The sequence below is a fragment of the Rhinatrema bivittatum genome, chromosome 2, assembly GCF_901001135.1.
Source record: "Rhinatrema bivittatum chromosome 2, aRhiBiv1.1, whole genome shotgun sequence".
Classification (NCBI taxonomy): Eukaryota; Metazoa; Chordata; class Amphibia; order Gymnophiona; family Rhinatrematidae; genus Rhinatrema; species Rhinatrema bivittatum.
This window is the reverse complement of record NC_042616.1, coordinates 571,017,533-571,037,854: the sequence shown is the minus strand read 5'-3', so window position 1 is coordinate 571,037,854 and position 20,322 is coordinate 571,017,533. Positions and strand designations below refer to the sequence as shown.

Below are 20,322 nucleotides of genomic sequence, written 5' to 3'. Positions count from 1 at the left end.
AGTTATCGTCTCGTGGATGTAGAGCTCACACTGTTTTTCTTGGAAAACTGCCATGTTTAAGGTTTTTCTCAGATTTTTCCTGTGCCAAGTCCCTCATCGACTTTCTGGCCTTATTTAGAGGGCGTTGGCGGTGAGTTTTACATTAGTTGTGGTTGATTCCCAATGGAGCCATCTCTTGGTGGCCGCCAAACATTGACAGCTCATCTGTTGTTTTTTGATATGGCGTCAAACAGGCTTTCGCCGATGCTCCCAGTGCCCTCGGACTATGTCCATTACAGATCTCCATGAGGTCTGTCTTGTGCCTGGGGCATCACACAATTTATTTATTTATTTAAAGATTTTCTATGCCGTTATTCGAATAAACATCATAGCGGTTTACATAAAAACTGAGGAAAATACAATGAACAGGGAGAGGGAAACGGGGCAGCGAGGAAAGAAGAGCTCAGAGAAAAGAGGAGGAAAAAGGATAGCGCAAAAACCTGGGAACAATTGTCCAGGGCTATTAGAGCATTATCTACAACAGGATTACAGTAGGCATCAAATACACCCTACACAACATGAAAGGGTGCGTGTTCTGTGCCCAGATGACCCCCAAGGGTCGCCGCTAGTGCTCAGATAAAATAGAGAAGCTGTTCAGCCCCAGAAAATCCGGTTCCTTGATCTCAGCTTCAGGTCGTCGACGCTTCTGAAGAAAGAAGACCCGGTAGCTACTGGGCCTGTGCTGTCTTCTCCACCGCCAGGTCTCCAGGTCGAATTGGGTGCTGGTGACCGACCTACATCCCTTTTCTCCTCATTCCAGCTCTGGATCGTCACAATCTCCCTCTGTGCTGGGGAAAGACTGGGCTGAGCACCATGGGAAGTCTGGGAAGCACCATCACCAGTCTATCTTTGCATGAGACCAAGCTCAGGAAGGCACCAGCACCGGCCGAGCTGCCCCTGAAGTGGCCCTGGGCCAAGGAGGCATCACCCTCCATAGGGCCCGAGGTGGTTCCCACCGATTCCAGTGCCAGACATCGGTCTCCCTTGGGGATTCGAGGGAGACCATGTAGTGCCGCCTCCTCTTTAGATTGTCCTGTCTTCGGCAGTTTTTGAGAAGGAGTTAGAACACAGAGTATGGTCGGTAGTAGCCCGAGCCCTACAAGGCATTGAACCACTGTTGCTGGAGTGCTTGGACATGCTCCTCTGTGTCCTACCAATGTAACCGCCGCCAGTGCCCCGGGTGCCTTTGATGCCCTGGGGGGCACCTGTGCTGCCTCAGACGAAGACCATTCCCATCGCCGATTCTTCAGATGAGGGAGGGTCAGTGACACCCCTTCCAAGGCCAATCCCCCACAGCCGGCATTGCCCGAGCCCCTGTCGGGTCCATCGAAGCCTTTTGTGCCTCCAATGCCCGCAGTGCCCTTTGTTGTCTTTGGGGCTCTTGGTGCTCCATGCCAAGAGCTCCCCGGGCACTCTCAGTGATGAGGACATCCTATATGACCCGTGGGGAGATGATGCCTCCAAGGACCTGCTCTCCGAGCCATCTCCTCCAGAAGAGAGGCATAAATCCCCTCCCGAGGACTTGACGTTTGTGGGCTTTGTGCGGGCCGTGCAGGAATCTGTCTCCTTCCAGCTCCTGACTGAGGTGGACTTCAGGCACAAGATGCTGTAGATCCTCCAGTTTGTGGTGGCAGCCCAGTCCATGACTTATTGAAGGAATTGTTTGTTCAGCCCTGAGAACACCCCATTTTGGTACTCCTCGTGAACAGGAAGACCGATGCGGTGTATCTGGTTCAGCCTACCACGGGGTTTGAATGGTATCAGCTTCCACACCTCTCCATGGTGGTGGAGTCTAACCTACGGAAAGCAAAGCCTTCTCGTACCCACACCTTGGTTCCTTTGGGCCGAGAGCTCAGAGCTCCGGATGCCCTGGGGAGGAAAATCTTCCAGGGCTCCATGCTAGCTGCTTGTATTGTCTGCTACCAGTTGTACATGGAAGCAGGTCCAGGATCTGGGCAAGCGCCTACCTCAGCAGCTGCAGGACAACTTCCTGAAAGAGGTCCAGCAGGGCTTGGAGTGCAACAAACATGAGGTCTGGTCCACATACAAAGTTTTTGAGACTGTGGCGAGAGTGGCTGCAGCGGGCATTGGTGCCCACCGCATGGCCTGGCTCAGAGCCTTTGACCTCTGTCCAGCGGTTCAGGAACACCTCACGGACTTGCCATGTAGTGGAGAGAATCTCTTCAGGGATAAAATTAGAGGCAGTGGCACAGCTGAAGGATCATCATTAGACCCTCCAGCATCTTTCAGCCAGTACCTCGGACCAGCAGTCATCTGACAAGAAGTTCTCAAGACTGGGTCCAGATGCCCATTTTACTGTCTGAGGAAGTATTACCCCCTGGCAGTCAGGGTGAGGCCTCAATGGGTTGGCCCCAGGACTCGCCCTAGGCAGCCATGTGTCCCTGGGCCTCAGACGGCTCCTCGGCAAAGCCCTGCCACAGGGTTTTGACTGGCTGAGAGGGGAGTGTAAGCCAGCCACCCGTACCTCCGACGACGGACCTTCCGATCAGGGGCCAGCTGTGGTTCTTTGTGGACCATTGGCCAGCCATCACCTCGGACTAGTGGGTCCTGTCCATTGTTCGCGGTTACAGGTTGAATTTCCAGGGTGTACCATCAGACTTTGCCCCATGCCCCTCTTGGGGCGTGTCGGCAAATCAAGAAATACTCTTGATGGAGCTCTCCACCCTTGTAATGGCCAGAGCAGTCGAACCCGTTCCATCAGGGCAACGAGTGAGCGGCTTCTACTCCAGGTATTTCCTGTTTCCAAAGAGAACAGGAGGCCTCTGGACTTGAGGACCCTAAACAAATTCCTGAAATAGGAAAAGTTCAAGATGTCTCCCTGGGCGCCTTGATTCTTCTCCTGCAGAGGGGGAACAGGCTTTGCTCCCTCAATCTAAAAGACACCTATACCCATATTAAAATTTCCTGTGCCTACAGGCAATACCTTTGGTTTGTGGTGGGTGAGAAAAACTTTCAGTACAGGGTGCTGCCCTTTGGTCTGGCATCTGCACCCCATGTCTTTACAAAGTGCCTAGCGGTGCTGGGGGCCTAGCTGAGGAAGCTGTGGGTGCAGGTCTTCCACTACCTGGACGATTGGCTCATCAAGAGTGCCACCCAGGAGGTAACACTTCGGTCCCTGCACTCCACCATTCAGGTATTAGAAACCAAAGTCTCAGTTGGTCTCAATCGCCACAACTGGACTTTATTGGGGCCAGGTTCAACACGTCTCAAGCTCAGGTGTTTCTGCCCTGGGAGCGAGTGCTCACTTTAGTGTCCCTAGCAGGAGCAGTCTGAGTCGCCAGGTTTCAGCTCACCATATGCTGTGCTTGTTGGGGCACATGGCTGTGACAGTCCATATCAGTCCCTTTGCTCATCTACACATGCGCAGAGCACAATGGGCGCTGCAGTCTCGGTGGCGCCAGGCCATCCAGGACCTGCTGGTGCACATCAGTGTTACTCAACTGCTCTGGGTCTCCTTGTCGTGGTGGGAGACCCTATCCAACTTAGAGATAGGGGTACCCTTTTAGGTTTCACCTGCTCAAGTTGTGTTCAACACAGACACTTCCCACCTGTGCTGGGGGGCCCATGTGGGAGGTCTCCATACCCAGGGTCGATGGTTTCTGCATCAAGCACAGTTGCAGATAAACGTCCTGGAGTCCTGGGTGATCTGATATGCGCTTTGGACGTTTCAGGATCACCTGGCCAACAAAGTGGTCCTCATTTGGACCGACAACCAGGTGGTAATGTGGTACCTAAACAAACAGGGAAGCACAAGATCATTCCTCTTCTACCAGGAGGTTGTCCAGATATGGTCGTGGGCTCTGTCCCAGGGCACCCTGCTATGAGCCATGTACCTGCCAGGAATGGAGAATGTAATGGTGGACGGCCTGAGTCGTTCATTCTGCCCCCACGAATTGTCCCTGAAGCAGGAGGTTGTGAATTGGATCTTCCATCTTTGGGGAACCCTGGACATGGATCTCTTCACTTCCTCCTGCGACAGGAAGGTAGATCAGTTCTGCTGCTTGGTCAGGGAGAACGGTAAGCCGGCATTGGACGCCTTCGCCCACCATTGGGGCATGGGCCTCCTGTATGCGTATCCTTTGCTTCCAATAGTGTCCAAGACTCTCCTGAACCTCCAACAGGACCAAGGAACCATGATTCTCATTGCTCCTTATTGGTTCCCACTGCTGCAGGATCTCTCCATTTGGGATCCGATCAGTCTGGGGATGTCCCCAGACATTATCATGCAGGATCAGGGCAGACTGCACCATCCCAACCTTCAGGCCTTGTCCCTAACGGCTTGGATGTTGAGAGGGTGATTTTATAGCCCCTGGACCTCTCTGAGGATGTGTCTCGGATTCTGGTGGAGTCCAGAAAGCCTTCCACTAGGAAGTCTTATGGCCTGAAGTAGAGGAAGTTCTCCATTTGGCGTGAGCACCTCTGATTGGATCCCTTCTCTTGCTCCACACCAAAGCTGTTAGATTGCTCCTGAGACTGGACTAAAGACCAACTCCGTCATGGTACATCTTGGTGCCATCGGGACCTATCACCAAGGGGTGGATAGTTCACCCATCTTGGTACAATCTATCATGGGATGCTTTATGTGGGGTCTGCTTCAGCTGAAGCCTCCCCTAATGCCCCCCCCCCCCACCCCGCTATGTACTGAGACCTCATTGTGGTCTTGGCCCAGCTTTTGAAGGCTCCTTTTGAGCTTTTGCGCTCCTGTGACCTGAATTACTTGACCTGGAAGGTCATCTTCTTGGTGGCGGCTACCTTGACGCACAGGATCAGTGAACTTCAAACCTTGGTATCGTATCCACCTTACACGAAGTTCTTTCACGATAGGGTGGTTCTGCACACACACCCTAAGTTCCTGCCAAAGGTGGTGACGGACTTCATTCTGAACCAGTCAATAGTCCTGCCCACCTTTTTTCTCAAGCCTCATTCGCACCAGGGCAAACTGGCCCTGCACAGTTTATATTGCAAGAGAGCCTTAGCCTTCTACCTGGAGCGGACAGCAGGCCATAGGCAGTCCATGCAACTCTTCATCTCTTTTGACAGGAGCAGATTGGGAGTTGCTGTCGCCAAGCAGACCCTGTCCAACTGGCTAGTGGATTGTATTTCCTTCTGCTATGCGCAGATGGGGAATGCAGCTTGGAGGTCATGTCAAGGCTCATTCTGTCAGAGCCATGGCGGCTTTGGTGGCTCACTTGCGAGCAGTCCACGTGGATGAAATCCACACCTTCGCCTAGCACTATTGTCTGGACAAGGACGGCCGACGCAACAGCAGTTTTGGCCAGTCTGTCCTCCGGAATCTCTTTCAGCTGTAAAACCCAACTCTTCCTGCCTCAGGCCCATTGTTTGGATTTAAGCTGACTTCCTCTGTTACCAATAGCACCAGTGTTGTTGTGCCCATTGGTACCTGGTTTGATGCCAGAGTTGCATGCCGTTGGTCCTATTGTTTTTTTGGGAGCAGCCTCTCTTTATAGTAAGCCTATTTACCAGTTAACACAGTTCCAGGATTAATAAGTATTTTTCCGATTATAAATCAACTGGAAGCAAACCGTGTTTGTCTTACTGCATGAAAACAGATCCAAAAATTGCTGTTGTATCCCATTGCCCTGACAATGTTGACTTTCAAACTCAGAGTGCCCACAAGGGAACCATCCAAATATACAAGTATATCCTGATGTATGATATAAGAGAAGTTCCTGTTTTTTTGCTCTGTGTGTGTGTGTGTGTGTGTGTGTGTGTGTATATATATGTGTGTGTATTTCAGTGAGTAGGGATTTTCTTTTGTGTTTAGCTCTAGTTTGCTCTTGATTTTAGTTCTGCTATTGCAAGATGTATGTACATTTAACTTTTACGTATACATTACCTTATGTTTTGTTTCCAAATGAGTTATTAACAAAAGATCTTTGTAAAAAAAATTTTTATAATCATTTGTGCTTTTGTTTTCCCTTTGGTTTGATTTTTTTGATGTGTATATAGTATATAGCGAGAGATGGTGTTATGGGTTCAGACGTGCACACTGGGGGGGGGGGGGGGGGGGGCTGCTAATCTCACTGAGGTTTAGAAATCCTGGTAGGTAGTTCAGGATAGAATCTTCTCGTTCCCATAAGTGTGAAGCCCAGGCCAGGGCTCGTCCTTCTAGGAACGACAGGATGTAGGTGATCTTTGAAGCTTCAGTGGGAAAGAGGGTAGGCTGTAATGAAAAATGCATGCTGCATTGATTAACAAACCCTCTGCACATCTTGGCTTCACCCGTAAAGCGGGTAGGTATGGATAAAGGTACAGTGGTCTTAAGGGTTAGCACTGGTGACAGCAATTCTTTCCCAGAAGGAGCTGAAGAGTTCAGTTGAGCATGTAACTGATTTAAGGCAGTAGCTAGGCTCTCCAAAGACATTTATTGTTCCATGACCGCTGGGCTAGACCAGGGATGGCCTGCAGGGCTGCGAGCTGAGCCAAGTCCATGGAGTTAGCAATCTGTTGTGTTTGAGGCATTGTGGACCCTTGGTCGCTGTGGTTCCCCATGTGGCTTCTCCCCGTGGGCGGAGTCATCTCCATTGCGACCAAGGGTCCACAATGCCCCAAACACAGCAGTGACCTGGTGCATTATTTTAACTCATCCTTTACACATTAACAGCACAGGAGATGTGGCAGGTACATGTTTTCTGTCTGCCCTTGCAGCTCAGTGTGGTGCATACTCAGTTGCTTGCATTCAGCAGTGATTTTATTTAACTTTTATAGTATTAAAACAGATGAAACAAAAATGAACCAGCTTACAAATTTAAAATACAGATATGGGTGTGAAAGTGGCCAATTATTCAACTAATAGCACCCATCTAATAGACCCAGTTTTTTAGCCTTAGGTAAGTGTAGGCTGGTATTTTTTTCAGACTACAGATTTTTCTTGATTTTGATAATTTGAGTTGCAATTGGATATGTTCAGTAATTATGTAGTGGCTTTCTGCACACATGAAAAATGAAATCTTTTTATTTCATGATGGTGGGATTTTTTTTTTTTTTTTAAGAACAGGTTTTCTTTATTTTGGAAAATTAATTACTGCTATGGAAAGACAATATCGCTAGTGTGCTTGTGAAAGATGAATTATCTGGGTATTATAATATATTATCATTTTTGCTTTTCGGCTGGGCAAAGGTTTTTAACTATTTTATCCTTTTGGCTTTTTTTTTTTTTTTTTTAACAGAATTATCCCTTTTGTGTTTAGAACTGTAATATAAAATTGTTAATCATTTGTAGAATCTGTGTGTTGTCATCTGAAAAGTTCTGTCAGGTCAGGTGTGGAACTAAAAGTTGAGGGCACACCTGCTATTGATACCCATTCTGCACACCTCTTGGCACCTTCAGCCTATGCTGTCTGGCTGTGTCTAGGAGTCCTTCAGCCAATTGCTGTGGATCAGTAATAGAAAACCGCACTTCGGTTTTAATATTTATAAAGCTTAAGATAGACTCAACATTTCTGTAAACATGATTGGAATTTGTAACTGTGGTTTAGGTTAATAAAGAGAATAAATGTAACATGTATCTTAGTGATAGCACTGTCTAGTGGGGCCAGAAAGATGTGGTGGTGGTGTAGCAGTGGTAAATTCAGGCCCCTGTGGGAGCGAGAGGTAGAGGGCCGAGTGCTGCTGTAGAGACAACTGCTGACCTACGCAGTACTAAGAGCTAGCCTGGGGGGGGGCAGTCATCCTGGGGAGGAAAGTCTGGAAAAATGGAGGCAAGATTCCAAAAATAAACACATTCCTGGCCAGTGTCAGAAAATAAGCAAACAACCCCCCCCAAAACAAAAGGAATCAAAGGTTTCGTATTCTTGTCCTTTGAACTACAGCAACCTATGGAAGGATTAACTTAAAATTACTGCAAAACTTGGCAAAAAATTCTGCGTCTAAAATGTACTTAATTGTGATCATATTAACTATGAAGAATCAGATATTCTGACTTTCCAGGATATTGCTTGTCTCTTTAAAATTAGACCTTCAAGATCTCCCTGGGGGCCATTTTCCAGCTGTCCACCTTGACACAAAGTCCATGGCTACTTGTAACTAGTGGGTTTGCACCAATTTTCAGAGTGAAAGTGCATGTGTGCATTTGCATTTGCTTTTGGTGTGGGCAGAATTTTTGTGGAAAAATAAACATGTAGAGTTGAAAATGTGGACCATAGTGCATAAACAGCTGATGTACAAGGGTAAATTGCTGTTTAAACACATAAATGGCTTAGAAAATTGCACTCTAATTGTCAAAGCAAAATGGTAAAGAAAACCAAAACAAGACTTTGTTTTGTATTTTAACTTGTCATTCTGTTACCGGACTTCACAAAATGACTTTTAGCTGTCTGTAGTTTAGTTGATTGTAATTGTTGAAAACTTTTTCAACTCAGTTTCTGTGTGCAGCTGTACTGAAAAGGCATTTTTAACAGTACCGATTTGAATTCTAGCTCCCGAGCTCATTCTCCAATGATAGCCGTAGGAAGTGACGACAGCAACCCAAATATAATGGGAAAAGTTCAGATATATGAATACAATGAAAATACCAGGTAGGTAGTAGAGGTGAAATAAGTCTTATACATTTTGCTGTCAATGGCTGTGACTTCTGCATGGTGCAGTATTTTCCATGGCTGTGTAGAGTGCTTTTCTATGCTTTTTAAACTGAAAATATTTCTTTCCTGTATATTGTTTCCCAGTTTGAAAGAAAAGACAAAGCAGCATCATTAAGTTCTGAAGCAAAATGACTTCTTTCTAAGTGGCTCGGTGTAAAACCTTAGAGCCACAGCTTGGGGCAGTAAAGGTTGTTTCTATGTAGAACTTCTGAACTCTGGATTTTCATTAGTTAGAATCATAATGTCATGCTGGTACAGTGTTTGTAAAAGGGATTTGTTACAGTTTTGGCTGCAGTGCAACCGCCTCACCACCAGGGGTCCCTCTAGTGCTGGCTCTCCTGACAGGCCCAGGCCATCTCCCCTGTCCACTCTATGTTCTGGGTTGGCCCTTATAACCCTGCCTGACAGTTCCCTCGGTGCTTCGGCATCGAGCTCACCTGGGCTCCCTGCTCTAGCCTTGCGAGGCCTTCGGGCCTTTCCTTGCCTTGCCCTGCGCGGCCTTCGGGCCTTTCCTTGCCTTGCGCGGCCTTCGGGCCTTCTTCCTCGCTTTTCTTACCTGGCCTACGGGCCTTCTGACCTGCCTGCTCTGCTTACGGTGTGTAGCCTACGGGCCTTCTGTGTATGTGTGGCCTACGGGCCTTCTGACCTGCCTGCTCTGCTTACGGTGTGTGGCCTACGGGCCTTCTGTGTGTGTGTGTGTGTGGCCTACGGGCCTTCTGACCTGCCTTGCCCTGACTACGGTGTGTGGCCTACGGGCCTTCCGTGTGTATGTGTGGCCTACGGGCCTTCTGACCTGCCTGCTCTGCTTTCGGTGTGTGGCCTACGGGCCTTCTGTGTGTGTGTGTGTGGCCTACGGGCCTTCTGACCTGCCTTGCCCTGCTTAAGGTGTGTGGCCTACGGGTCTTCTGTGTGTGTGTGGCCTACGGGCCTTCTCTGCCTTGCCTTGCTTACTGTGTGTGGCCTACGGGCCTTCTGACCTGCCTTGCCCTGACCCAGCCTGAACCCAGACACTGCTACTTGCCGCCTGCCCTGACCCAGCCTGAACCCAGACACTGCTACTTGCCGCCTGCCCTGACCCAGCCTGAACCCAGACACTGCTACTTGCCGCCTGCCCTGACCCAGCCTGAACCCAGACACTGCTACTTGCCGCCTGCCCTGACCCAGCCTGAACCCAGACACTGCTACTTGCTGCCTGCCCTGACCCAGCCTGGAACCAGACACTGTTTCTATCTTCCTGTCTCTCTCCACCTGGAGCCACCCTGCTGGGTGGTGTTCACGACTCCTGACCGGAGCCCAAGCGTAACAGGATTAACTTTTGGTGAAAGCAAACACTATTTTTTTTTTATTTCTATTAAACATCCTAATTTGGAACATATTGTTGAGTATGCTAAACCCCATGATTCAGATATATTGTAAAGACTTCTTTGTGGTATACACACCAGAGTTGATTGACAAACTGAAGAGTAGTAAATCACCTGGACCGGATGGTATACCCCCCAGAGTTCTGAAGGAACTAAAAAATGAAATTTCAGACCTATTAGTAAAAATTTGTAACCTATCATTAAAATCATCCATTGTACCTGAAGACTGGAGGATAGCAAATGTAACCCCAATATTTAAAAAGGGCTCCAGGGGCGATCCGGGAAACTACAGACCAGTTAGCCTGACTTCAGTGCCAGGAAAAATAGTGGAAAGCGTTTGTTGCCAGAGGATGTGGTTAGTGCAGTTTAAAAAAGGATTGGATAAGTTCTTGGAGGAGAAATCCATTACCTGCTATTAAGTTCACTTAAAGAATAGCCACTGCCATTAGCAATGGTAACATGGAATAGACTTAGTTTTTGGGTACTTGCCAGGTTCTTATGGCCTGGATTGGCCACTGTTGGAAACAGGATGCTGGGCTTGATGGACCCTTGGTCTGACCCAGTATGGCATTTTCTTATGTTCTTATGTGGCTCTTGCTAATGTTTGTTACAGTATCAAGTGCCTGAACCATCAGGTTAGCATACATTTCTCAGTAGACAAGTAGGGTTGAATTAGCCATGGCAGGTGGGTGAAGTCTTCCAACATTGTTTATCAGATCCATGTCTCTAGCCCAGTAAAGCTTTTTGTTTTGTTTGTTTTTTGTGTGGGTTTTTCTTTTTTTAATTACTGGACATGCTTGGGAGCTCCCATGCACGCACAGTCTCGTGGGATTGACTTAATCAACTTGTGGGCATCAGAAAACAGGAAAGCCTAGAGAATTTGTTTGACTTGAAAGAAAATTCAGATCCATTCCAGATGCTTTTCTGCTGCAGTGGGATGCTCTGCCAATGCAAGGACCGGGCATGCCTTGTCCTCACCATCCCAGCATGGCCCAGGCATGTGTGGTTCTCCTATTTCCATCAGATTGTCTGTCTGCCCTCTGATTTCTCTAGGAACTAATCTAGTATTAGTAATGTAGGAGGAGGGTCATTTCTCATTCGAACCTCCCTTGTCTCAACTTGACTGCATGGATGTTGAGTGCTCAGTAGTTTCCTTGTTGTTGTCTAAAGAGGTTGAGGATATTGTGATTTCAGCCAGGAAATAGTCCACCAGAAGAGTGTACTGATTTAGATGGAAGCGTTTCTCATCTTGATGGAAGGTGGTCTGTACTTATTCTTTTTGTCTGTACTTATTCTCCTCCTCCTCCGCATCCGGTCTCAGTGAACGTGCATCTTAGTGCCATAGCTGCACACCACCCTCAGGTGGAGGATAAATAAATCTACCTTCATTCTTTGGTGTTAGAATTCATGTGGAATATGAAACTACCTGTGCTGTGGGATCTCTGTGTCATCTTAATACAACTGATGAAGCCTCCTTAGGAGCCACTGTAGTCAGCCTCATTTTAAGTTTATGTGAAAGGCAGCGTTCATAGTTAACATTTTGGCCAGAAGAGTCAGCGAACTTAAGGCATTAGTCTTATACTCTCCATACCTTGATTTCTTCTGCAACAGAGTGATGTTTCACATTCATCCTAAGTTTCTGCCTAAAATGGTTTCTGCTTTTCACCTGAATCAAGCTATTGTTTTGCCCACATTCTTTCCATGACATGTGCATGCAGGAGAAAAAGCCTTTCGTTAACTAAACTGCAAAAGGAGAACTCAAACCACACGGTCAGGCCTCTCAGCTGTTTGTATCCTATGATCTCAGCAGAGACTGGGTGTATCAGTTACCATACACACTTTGTCCAGCTGGCACGCATTGGCTGGCCTTCAGATCAGAATCTGTCAAGACGCATGAAATATGAGCTGTGGCTACTTCAGTTGCTTGCTTGAGATCGTTTCCATTGAAGACATCTGCAAAGCTGCAAGTTGGTCATCCATTCACATTTTCATGTCCCACTCCTGTCTGGACAATCTATCAATGTCACAATTTTGGGCAAGCAGTTTTGCGCAGCCTGTTCACCCATTAGTCTACAGTCCATGGGGTAGCTGGTTGCTTGAACAGTGAGTGCTCTAATACACAACTCTGCATTTGCTTGTTGACAGAGAAAGCAAGTTTGCTTACCGTAAATGGGGCTTTCCATAGACATCGGGATAAAAAAGCCATGCCTAATACCCACCCGCCTCCCTTAAGGGTTGACTGCGTAGTTAAAGCTATTCTCTACAATGGACTGAGGGGCTCATGAGGCAGTGCGCATGTGTGCAGGATCTCCTGTGCATGCTCAGTAGTAAACTTTTATTGCGCTAGAGAGATGGGTCTTTTTGGCGCCATCAGATGATATCACTTATATGCCAAGGTTAATTCATCCTGTTGTCTATGGAGACCCTTGTTTACTGTAAGCAGCTTCACTATATTTACCTCTAAATATGTTACTTTTCCAGTATAATAAATGCAGCTGTCATGTTTCTTAGATAAAACTATAAAACTCTGTACTGCCAAGCCAGAGACCTGGATTCAAGTCCTGAGCCTGTCTTCTGCTCCTTGTGCCTGCTAGAAGTGAAGATTCTATGGAGGCGGCGTTTTTAAGCCCAGGCTTAAGCCCATGAGTCTCTGCCATCAAATAAAGTGACACCTAGGTACCAGACTTTGCATGTGCACTGGGTTCCAGAAGGAGTCATTGTGCTCATTGGCTAAGAAAGGAAAATTAGTTCTTACCTGATAATTTTCGTTCCTGTAGTACCATGGATCAGTCCAGACCATGGGTTAAGCCCCCGTTCCAGCAGGTGGAGACAGACCAAAGTTCTAAGGGCAGCCCATATAAGGACGGAACCCACCCTGGAACCCTCAGTATAACCATTGTCAAAGCAGAAAGTATAAGATCAAGCAAGTAACAGGATAACTAGTAATTTAATTTAAACCAACAAAATAACAGAACAATTGAATGAACTGTGTAACTAAACGCTCTTGTATATCTACCCCCCGATCATCGTAACGATGCTTCCGGTGCCTATCAGTAAATTCCAGGAAGAAGATGCAGGGATCAAAAAAGAAAATCCTATAAGAAGGAAAAATTCCAAAAATAACAGGAAGAAAATTTGAGCGGACAGAAGAAGAAGAAGAATGGTCCAGACCATGGGATGTGCTAAAGCTTCCCTACAAAGGGTGGGACCCAGACAGTCCCGCTCGCAGCACTTGCCGACCATAGGAACCAAAAACTGGAGCCTGAATATCGAGACTGTAGTGACGAGCAAAGGTATAAAGGGATTTCCATGTAGCCACCCTACATATTTCTTGCGGCGACACCGAATGAGACTCCGCTCAAGAAGTCGCTTGAGAACGTAAAGAATGAGCTATTAGGCCCTCAGGAACTGCTCAGCCCTTGCAATGTAGGCCGAAGAAATCTCCTCCTTCACCAGCGAGCGATCGTAGCCTTAGAAGCTTGCTTCCCCCTGTTGGGTCCACTCTACAGGACAAAAAGATGATCGGAAACCCGAAAATCATTAGTGACCTCAAGATAATGCAATAAGACTCATTTGACATCGAGACAACGAAGATCACTATTTCCAGACGCTGCGATATCCTCTGGCGAAAAAGAAGGAAGTTCCACGGACTGGTTAACATGAAAAGACGAGACAACCTTAGGTAAGAAAGAAGGGATGGTCTTGAGAGAGACGCCCGAGTCCGAGAAACGCAAGAAAGGATCTCTACAGGAAAGGGCTTGAAGCTCAGATACCCTCCTGGCGGAGCAAATAGCGACCAAGAAGACAGTCTTGAGAGTCAAGTCTTTGAGAGTGACTTGACGGAGAGGCTCGAACGGAGACGAACAAAGAGCTCAAAGAACCAAGTTTAAACTCCACGAGGGACAAACAGACCAGACAAGAGGTTTCAAGTGCTTAGCGCCCCTGAGAAAATGAACAACATCCGGATGAGAGTCGACTGCCCGACCTTCGATGGTGCCCAGGAGGGAACCAAGAGCCGAAACCTGAACTCGAAGGGAGCTAACCAAAAGACCCTTGGAGAGACCACACTGAAGAAAAGTGAGAATCACTGCAACCGAAGGCGAACGTGCTGAAACACCCAACTCCTCGCAGACGTTTTCAAAAACCTTCCAGACTCGGATGTAGGTAAGCGATGTTGACTGCGAGCCCTGAGGAGTGTGGCAAAAACTTCATCCCTATATCCTCTGTGTCTCAAACGTCTCAGTTCAAAAGCCATGCCGCTAGACAGAAGTGATCCGCCTGATCGAAAAAATATGGGACCCTGCCGCAGAAGATGGGACAGGTGACCGAGACGAAGAGGTCCGTCCGCAGTGAGATTCACCAGATTCGCGAACCATGGCCGTCGGGGCCATTCGGGAGCCATGAGAATGACCGGTCCGCGATGAAGTTCTATCCTCTGTAGAACCTTCCCCACTAGCGGTCATGGTGGGAACACGTAGAGAAGTACGTCGGAGGGCCAGGGAAGGGCCAGCGCATCCATCCCTTCCGAACAATGCTCCCTCCAATGGCTGAAGAACCGGGAAGCCTTGGCTTTGGAAAGCGTCGCCATGAGGTCCAGGTGAGGGGGATCCCACCTGTGCACGATTAGGTCCATCGCCTTATCTGACAACTCCCACTCGCCGGGGATGAGATGTTGTCGACTGAGAAAGTCGGCTTGAATATTCTCCTTGCCTGCTATGTGGGAAGCTGCCAGGCGATCCAAGTGCCTCTCTGCCCAGAGAAAAAGCTTGCTGGCCTCTAGCGCCATTAGCCAACTTCGAGTCCCCCCCCCCCTGTTGATTTATGTAAGCCACCGTGGTGGAGTTGTCTCTGAGAACCCGGACAGCTTTGTGTCGAATCAGAGGAAGAAAGAATTTGAGAGCCAGGCGAACCGCTCGGGCTTCTAAACGATTGATGTGCCACCGAGACTGGGAGAGGGACCAGAAACCTTGAGTCGGGAGGAAGTGACGTCATCTGACTAAGATGGCTGCTTAAATCTTTCCTCCGATAATCTCTCCTCCAGCAACGCTAAAATCTCCCGATTGCGGCGCACAAGCAGTATCACAGCCTGTTCTAGGTGTTGCTTAAAGGTCCAGAAATATGGCGAATCGAAGAAAAACCGTGGATCTACAGCAATTTTCATTTGATGCTGGTGGATCCAGATTTGCGGCCCTGAGTGGGCCCACGGGGGACGCTGACGTGCCGGATTTAGACGGTGCCTGCGGCTCAGCAGTATTGACGGCAGAGAGCGGAGACGGGATAATTAATAAAGCGGAGCTTCAAAATTGGTTTGCCGACCTGAAAAAATGATATTAAAAAATTTTCGGATGAATTTCGAGAGGCGATCGCTTCTATCCGAACGGACGTCGGCGCTCTGGGTCATCGAGTGGAAGATATGGAGACGCAGCTCGATACACACAAGTCCCAGATAACCGCTCTCACGGCGGGGGTCGCGGGTATGCATGCTACCCAAGAGGATTTCGCGTTGAAAATGGAAGATTTAGAAAATCGCACGCGTCGCAACAATATCCGAATCAGGGGGCTCCCGGAAGAGGCAGAGTACTCGGACTGTAAAGCAACGGCCCAGCGGATTTGTAGCGCGCTGCTTACAACAGCTGAGGTAGATATCACTGAACTTTCGTCCTCTGAAGCTATCAAGATTGATCGGGCTCATAGAGCTTTGGGACTGGCGCCTAGAAATGTGCCCAGAGATATTATTTTGTGTCTGCATGATTTTTCAATTAAAGAAGCGGTCATGTCAGCAGCGAGAAAGGTGGATGCTTTTTCCTGGGAGGGCCATGTGCCCACAATCTACAACGATCTATCCCCAGCCACGTTAAGACGTCGCCGGGATTTCCAGCCGGTTACTGTGGCCCTCCGGAGGGCTCACCATCGCTACAGATGGCTTTACCCAAGTGGCATAGCATTTACTATTAAAGGAATATCCTCGCGTGCTAAATCGGTTGCCGATGCGGTAGAAATATTAAAAGCACAAGGAGTGGACATTGAATATACGGCAACCCCGCCTGCGCCGGCTTTGCCGACTGTGGAGCCGGCGAGATGGCAGAGGGCAGGGAAAGGCGATCGGCGTCTGAAGAGGACATCGGGACACGGCGGAGAGGGACCATCAAAATCCCTGGAAGGGAAACAAGACTCTATGGCCACTTGAGCAGTTGGTTCCATATTTTTATTTCCATTTTTCTATGCCTGGTCATCTTGCTCGGCCCGGTTCTTCAGTTGGGCCGCTGCAAGTACTGGCAGAGGGGCCGTTCTGGACTTGAGAGTTTCTTTTATTTGATATTTCGAAAGTCAGAAACCTTGAGTCGTTTGAGATTGACAGACGGCCCCCCAACCGGAGAGGCTGGTATCTGTCGTCACAATGATCCAAGAGGGAGTCAGAAGAGGCATCCCCTTGAGAAGGTGTGCCGGGGAGAACCACCATTGTATACTGGCAATGGGTAGAGTCTGAGAGAGGGAGAATCTCTTGGTACAGTTCGGACATCGGTTTCCAATGGGATAACAATGCTTTCTGTAAAGGACGCATGTGAGCAAACGCCCAGGGGATGAGATTGATTGTGGAAGCCATGGTCCCTAAAACTTGCAGGTAATCCCACGCCATAGGAAGTGGTAGAGAGACGAAAGTGTTCAATGATTGATCAGGTTGAGAGTCTGAAAGAAAAACTTTCCCGACCGAAGTATTGAAGAGAGCTCCCAGGAATTCCAGCTCTTGTGAGGGCCGAAGATTGCTTTTGGAGTAGTTGATTACCCAGCCGAGGGATGTGAGTAGGGTTAAAACTCTGTTTATTGCGAATGTGCAGAGGGTGGCAGACTTGCCCCTTACCAACCAGTCGTCTAGATAAGGATGGACTAAGATTCCTTCTCGTCGGAGAGCTGCCACAACGACTACCATGATCTTGGTAAAGGTGCGGGGAGCGGTGGCGAGACCGAAGGGAAGTGCCTGAAACTGGAAGTGCTGGTCTAGGATCTGGAAGCGAAGGAATCTGATGTTCCCGATGGATTGGGATGTGAAGATAAGCCTCTTGTCAGATCGAGGGAAGCGAGGAACTCGCCGGGACGGACTGCCGTAAATCACCACACGCAGGGTTTCCATCTTGAAACGGGGAACCTTGAGGGCCCGAGTGACCCTTTTGAATTCCAGGATGGGGCGAAAAGAATCGTCCTTTTTGGGAACAGTGAAGTAAATTGAATACTGGCCGGTGCCCTGTTCTTGCAGCGGTACCGGAAGGATCGCCCCCAACTTCTGAAGTCTCAAGAGGGTGTGACAGACTGCAGGCCGCTTGGAACGGCCACAAGGGGACACGATATATAGAAACATAGAAATGACGGCAGAAGAAGACCAAATGGCCCATCCAGTCTGGCCAGCAAGCTTCACACATTTTTTCTCTCATACTTATCTGTTTCTCCTAGCTCTTGGTTCTATTTCCCTTCCACCCCCACCTTTTATGTAGAGAGCAGTGATGGAGCTGCATCCAAGTGAAATATCTAGCTTGATTCGTTAGGGGTAGTAGCCGCCGCAATAAGCAAGCTACACCCATGCTTATTTGTTTTACCCAGACTATGTTATACAGCCCTTATTGGTTGTTTTTCTTCTCCCCTGCCGTTGAAGCAGGGAGCTATGCTGGATATGGTGAAGTATCAGTCTTTTCCCATGCTGTTGAAGCAGAAAGCCATGCTGGATGTGCATCGAAAGTGAAGTATCAGGCACATTTGGTTTGGGGTAGTAACCACCGTAACAAGCCAGCTACTCCCCGCTTTGTGAGTGCGAACCCTCTTTTCTTCTCCCCTGCCGTTGAATCAGAGAACTATGCTGTATATGTAGATCCGGCAGGTCCCTGGCAAACTCTAACGCGTAGCCGTGTTCTATCACCTCAAGGACCCAGAGATCGGAAGTGATTTTGGACCACTCCACGAGAAACAGAGAAAGACGCTCACCTAAGTTTCGTTCGGAGGAATGGACCGGCCAAATCTCATTGGGAAGCTGACTTAGTGGTCGTGTGTTGCTGATGGCCATCCCGGAAACATCGGCTGCGAAAGGAATGGGACCAAGACTGGGACCTGGACACCCCCCCCCCCCCCCCCCGGGGAAGGAGCCACAAGACCTTTTGCCGTAAAAGCGGTTTCCCCTGAAACGAGTGTGAGTCAGGAAGAAAGACTTCGACTGTTTGGGATGGTCCTCTGGTAGTTTGTGGACCTTGTTTTCACCCAAGGATTTGATAAGCTGCTCTAGGTCCTCACCAAAAAGCAACTTGCCCTTGAAAGGAAGAGTGCCCAATTGAGCTTTTGAAGAAGCATCAGCTGACCAATTACGTAGCCAGAGAAGACGTCTGGCCGAGACCGCAGAAACCATAGCCTTCGCCTGGACACGAAGCAAGTCAGAGGGCATCCGCACCATAGGCTATAGCGCCCTCCAAACGCTCAGCCTGGGCAGACGGGAGGTCCTGGGTGCTGAGTAACTGTTGCATCCACCTAAGGCTTGCCCCCCCCCCCCCGAGAGCAAACCGGGCTCAAATCGGGGGAAAAAAATCAGGTCCCCAGCCCCCGGAGAAGCAGAAACCCCCAAAATGATCGCTGCTGATGCGCGTTCCCAAGACGGGAATGGCTTAGAAACACGACGGGGAGCCCTTCCCCGAGGTCTAGAAGCTGGCAGTCCAGAAGAGGAGCCTTCACCCTCTGAAATACACCTGGAGCATATCCCTTCACGGGAGAGTCGGGAGGCCGACTCTCCACAAGGTAAACAAAAAGGTGGCCGCGGCATGGAGCAGGAAAGTGGCTGCAAAGCTAATAGAAAACAGCGGAGCTGGGAGCCCCTGAGGAGCTGGGCGGGAAATTGAACCCCGCTCCCTCCTCACAAAATAAACTGCAGCCTTTTTTTTTTTTTTTTTTAACTTAAAGACAAGTAAAAAATATATTCTGTGAAAACTTGGGAAAACAAAAACAGTTTTATTCACATAAATAGTTCACTGCATTCACAGAGGCAGGGGTATAATAATCCTCCCTGAAGGTCCACTGAGGCATGGGCATCTCGGGGCACGGCAGCAGATACAAACGTGGGGAGAGGGACTGGCACCACCAGTATCACCCACACTTGGTCACCGGGAAGGGAACCTAGGCTGACAGAAATCAAGGGGCAAAGCCCCCCTAGGAACCCCAAGAGTGAGGGAGACAGAACTGTCTGCCCTGACACAGTCAGAGAAAAAAAAAATCTTTTTTTTTTTTTTTTTTTAAATTAAGAAGTAAATTAAAGAGTACTTGCGTGAGCTTGCCCCAGAGAAAGGAGAGAAAAGAAACAGAGGGCAAGCTAAACAGGGAGCCAAAGGGTGAGCTGTTCCACCTGCTGGAGACAGATAAATACTGAGGGTTCCAGGGTGGGTTCCGTCCTTATATGGGCTGCCCTTAGAACTCTGGTCTGTCTCCACCTGCTGGAACGGGGGCTTAACCCATGGTCTGGACTGATCCCGGTTCGTACAGGGAACTGTCCTCTACTTGCGTAGAGGTGAGGGTTAAAAAAGGAAATAAAACTCAGATAGCTGTGAATGAAGGCTGTTTGTACCATTGCCCATCAGAGGCTGGTTGCTATTAAGCTGAAAGTCCAAAGGAACAGGATTCTCACTGCTAGTCCTCAGGGGCCTTCAAACAATTCTGGTGGTCAATGCATCCATAATGAGCTTTCATCTGATTCCTTTACATGTATTGAGTGAAACATGCAAAGATACTTCCATGATTCTTGATGCACTAAAACAACTCCTTTCAAATTTAAAACTAATAATCAATATTGATAAAACTGAATTAATTATCATGAACAAAAAACCCAACTTAATTCCACCACCTCAATTCACCACTAACAATCAAATCAACTTTATTTCCCCTGTTAATCACGCCAGAAATCTTGGAGTTATCATAGATGGGAACCTATACTACAATATACACATAACAACTAAAATCAAAGAAGGATATCATAAGCTTCTAGTCCTCAGATGTTTAAAACCTTTCCTAAATTCAATGGATTTCAGAACCGTCTTGCAACTTATAATTTTCTTAACTATAGACTATTGTAATTCTCTTCTGATTGGCCTTCCATCAACAAGCATCAAACCTCTGCAGATTCTTCAGAATTCAGCAGCTAGAATTTTAACAGGAACAAAAAAATATGTTCACATCACCCCAATACTAATGTCGCTTCATTGGCTTCCTATTAAATCTCGAATAGATTATAAGATCCTGATCATCATTCACAAATTAATACATGCTGATCATCATAAACA

General features: G+C 48.1%; 1 protein-coding gene across 4 annotated transcripts in view; it reads left to right on the top strand.

Moving 5' to 3' along the window:
• The window catches only part of SEH1L (SEH1 like nucleoporin), a 109,731-nt gene that overhangs the window by 47,410 nt on the left and 41,999 nt on the right, over positions 1-20,322 (top strand). For all 4 annotated transcript variants that reach the window (XM_029590943.1, XM_029590945.1, XM_029590946.1 and 1 more), the window contains exon 5: positions 8,499-8,597. In XM_029590943.1, the coding sequence (XP_029446803.1) occupies positions 8,499-8,597 (99 nt within the window). The remainder of the gene's footprint in view (positions 1-8,498; positions 8,598-20,322) is intronic.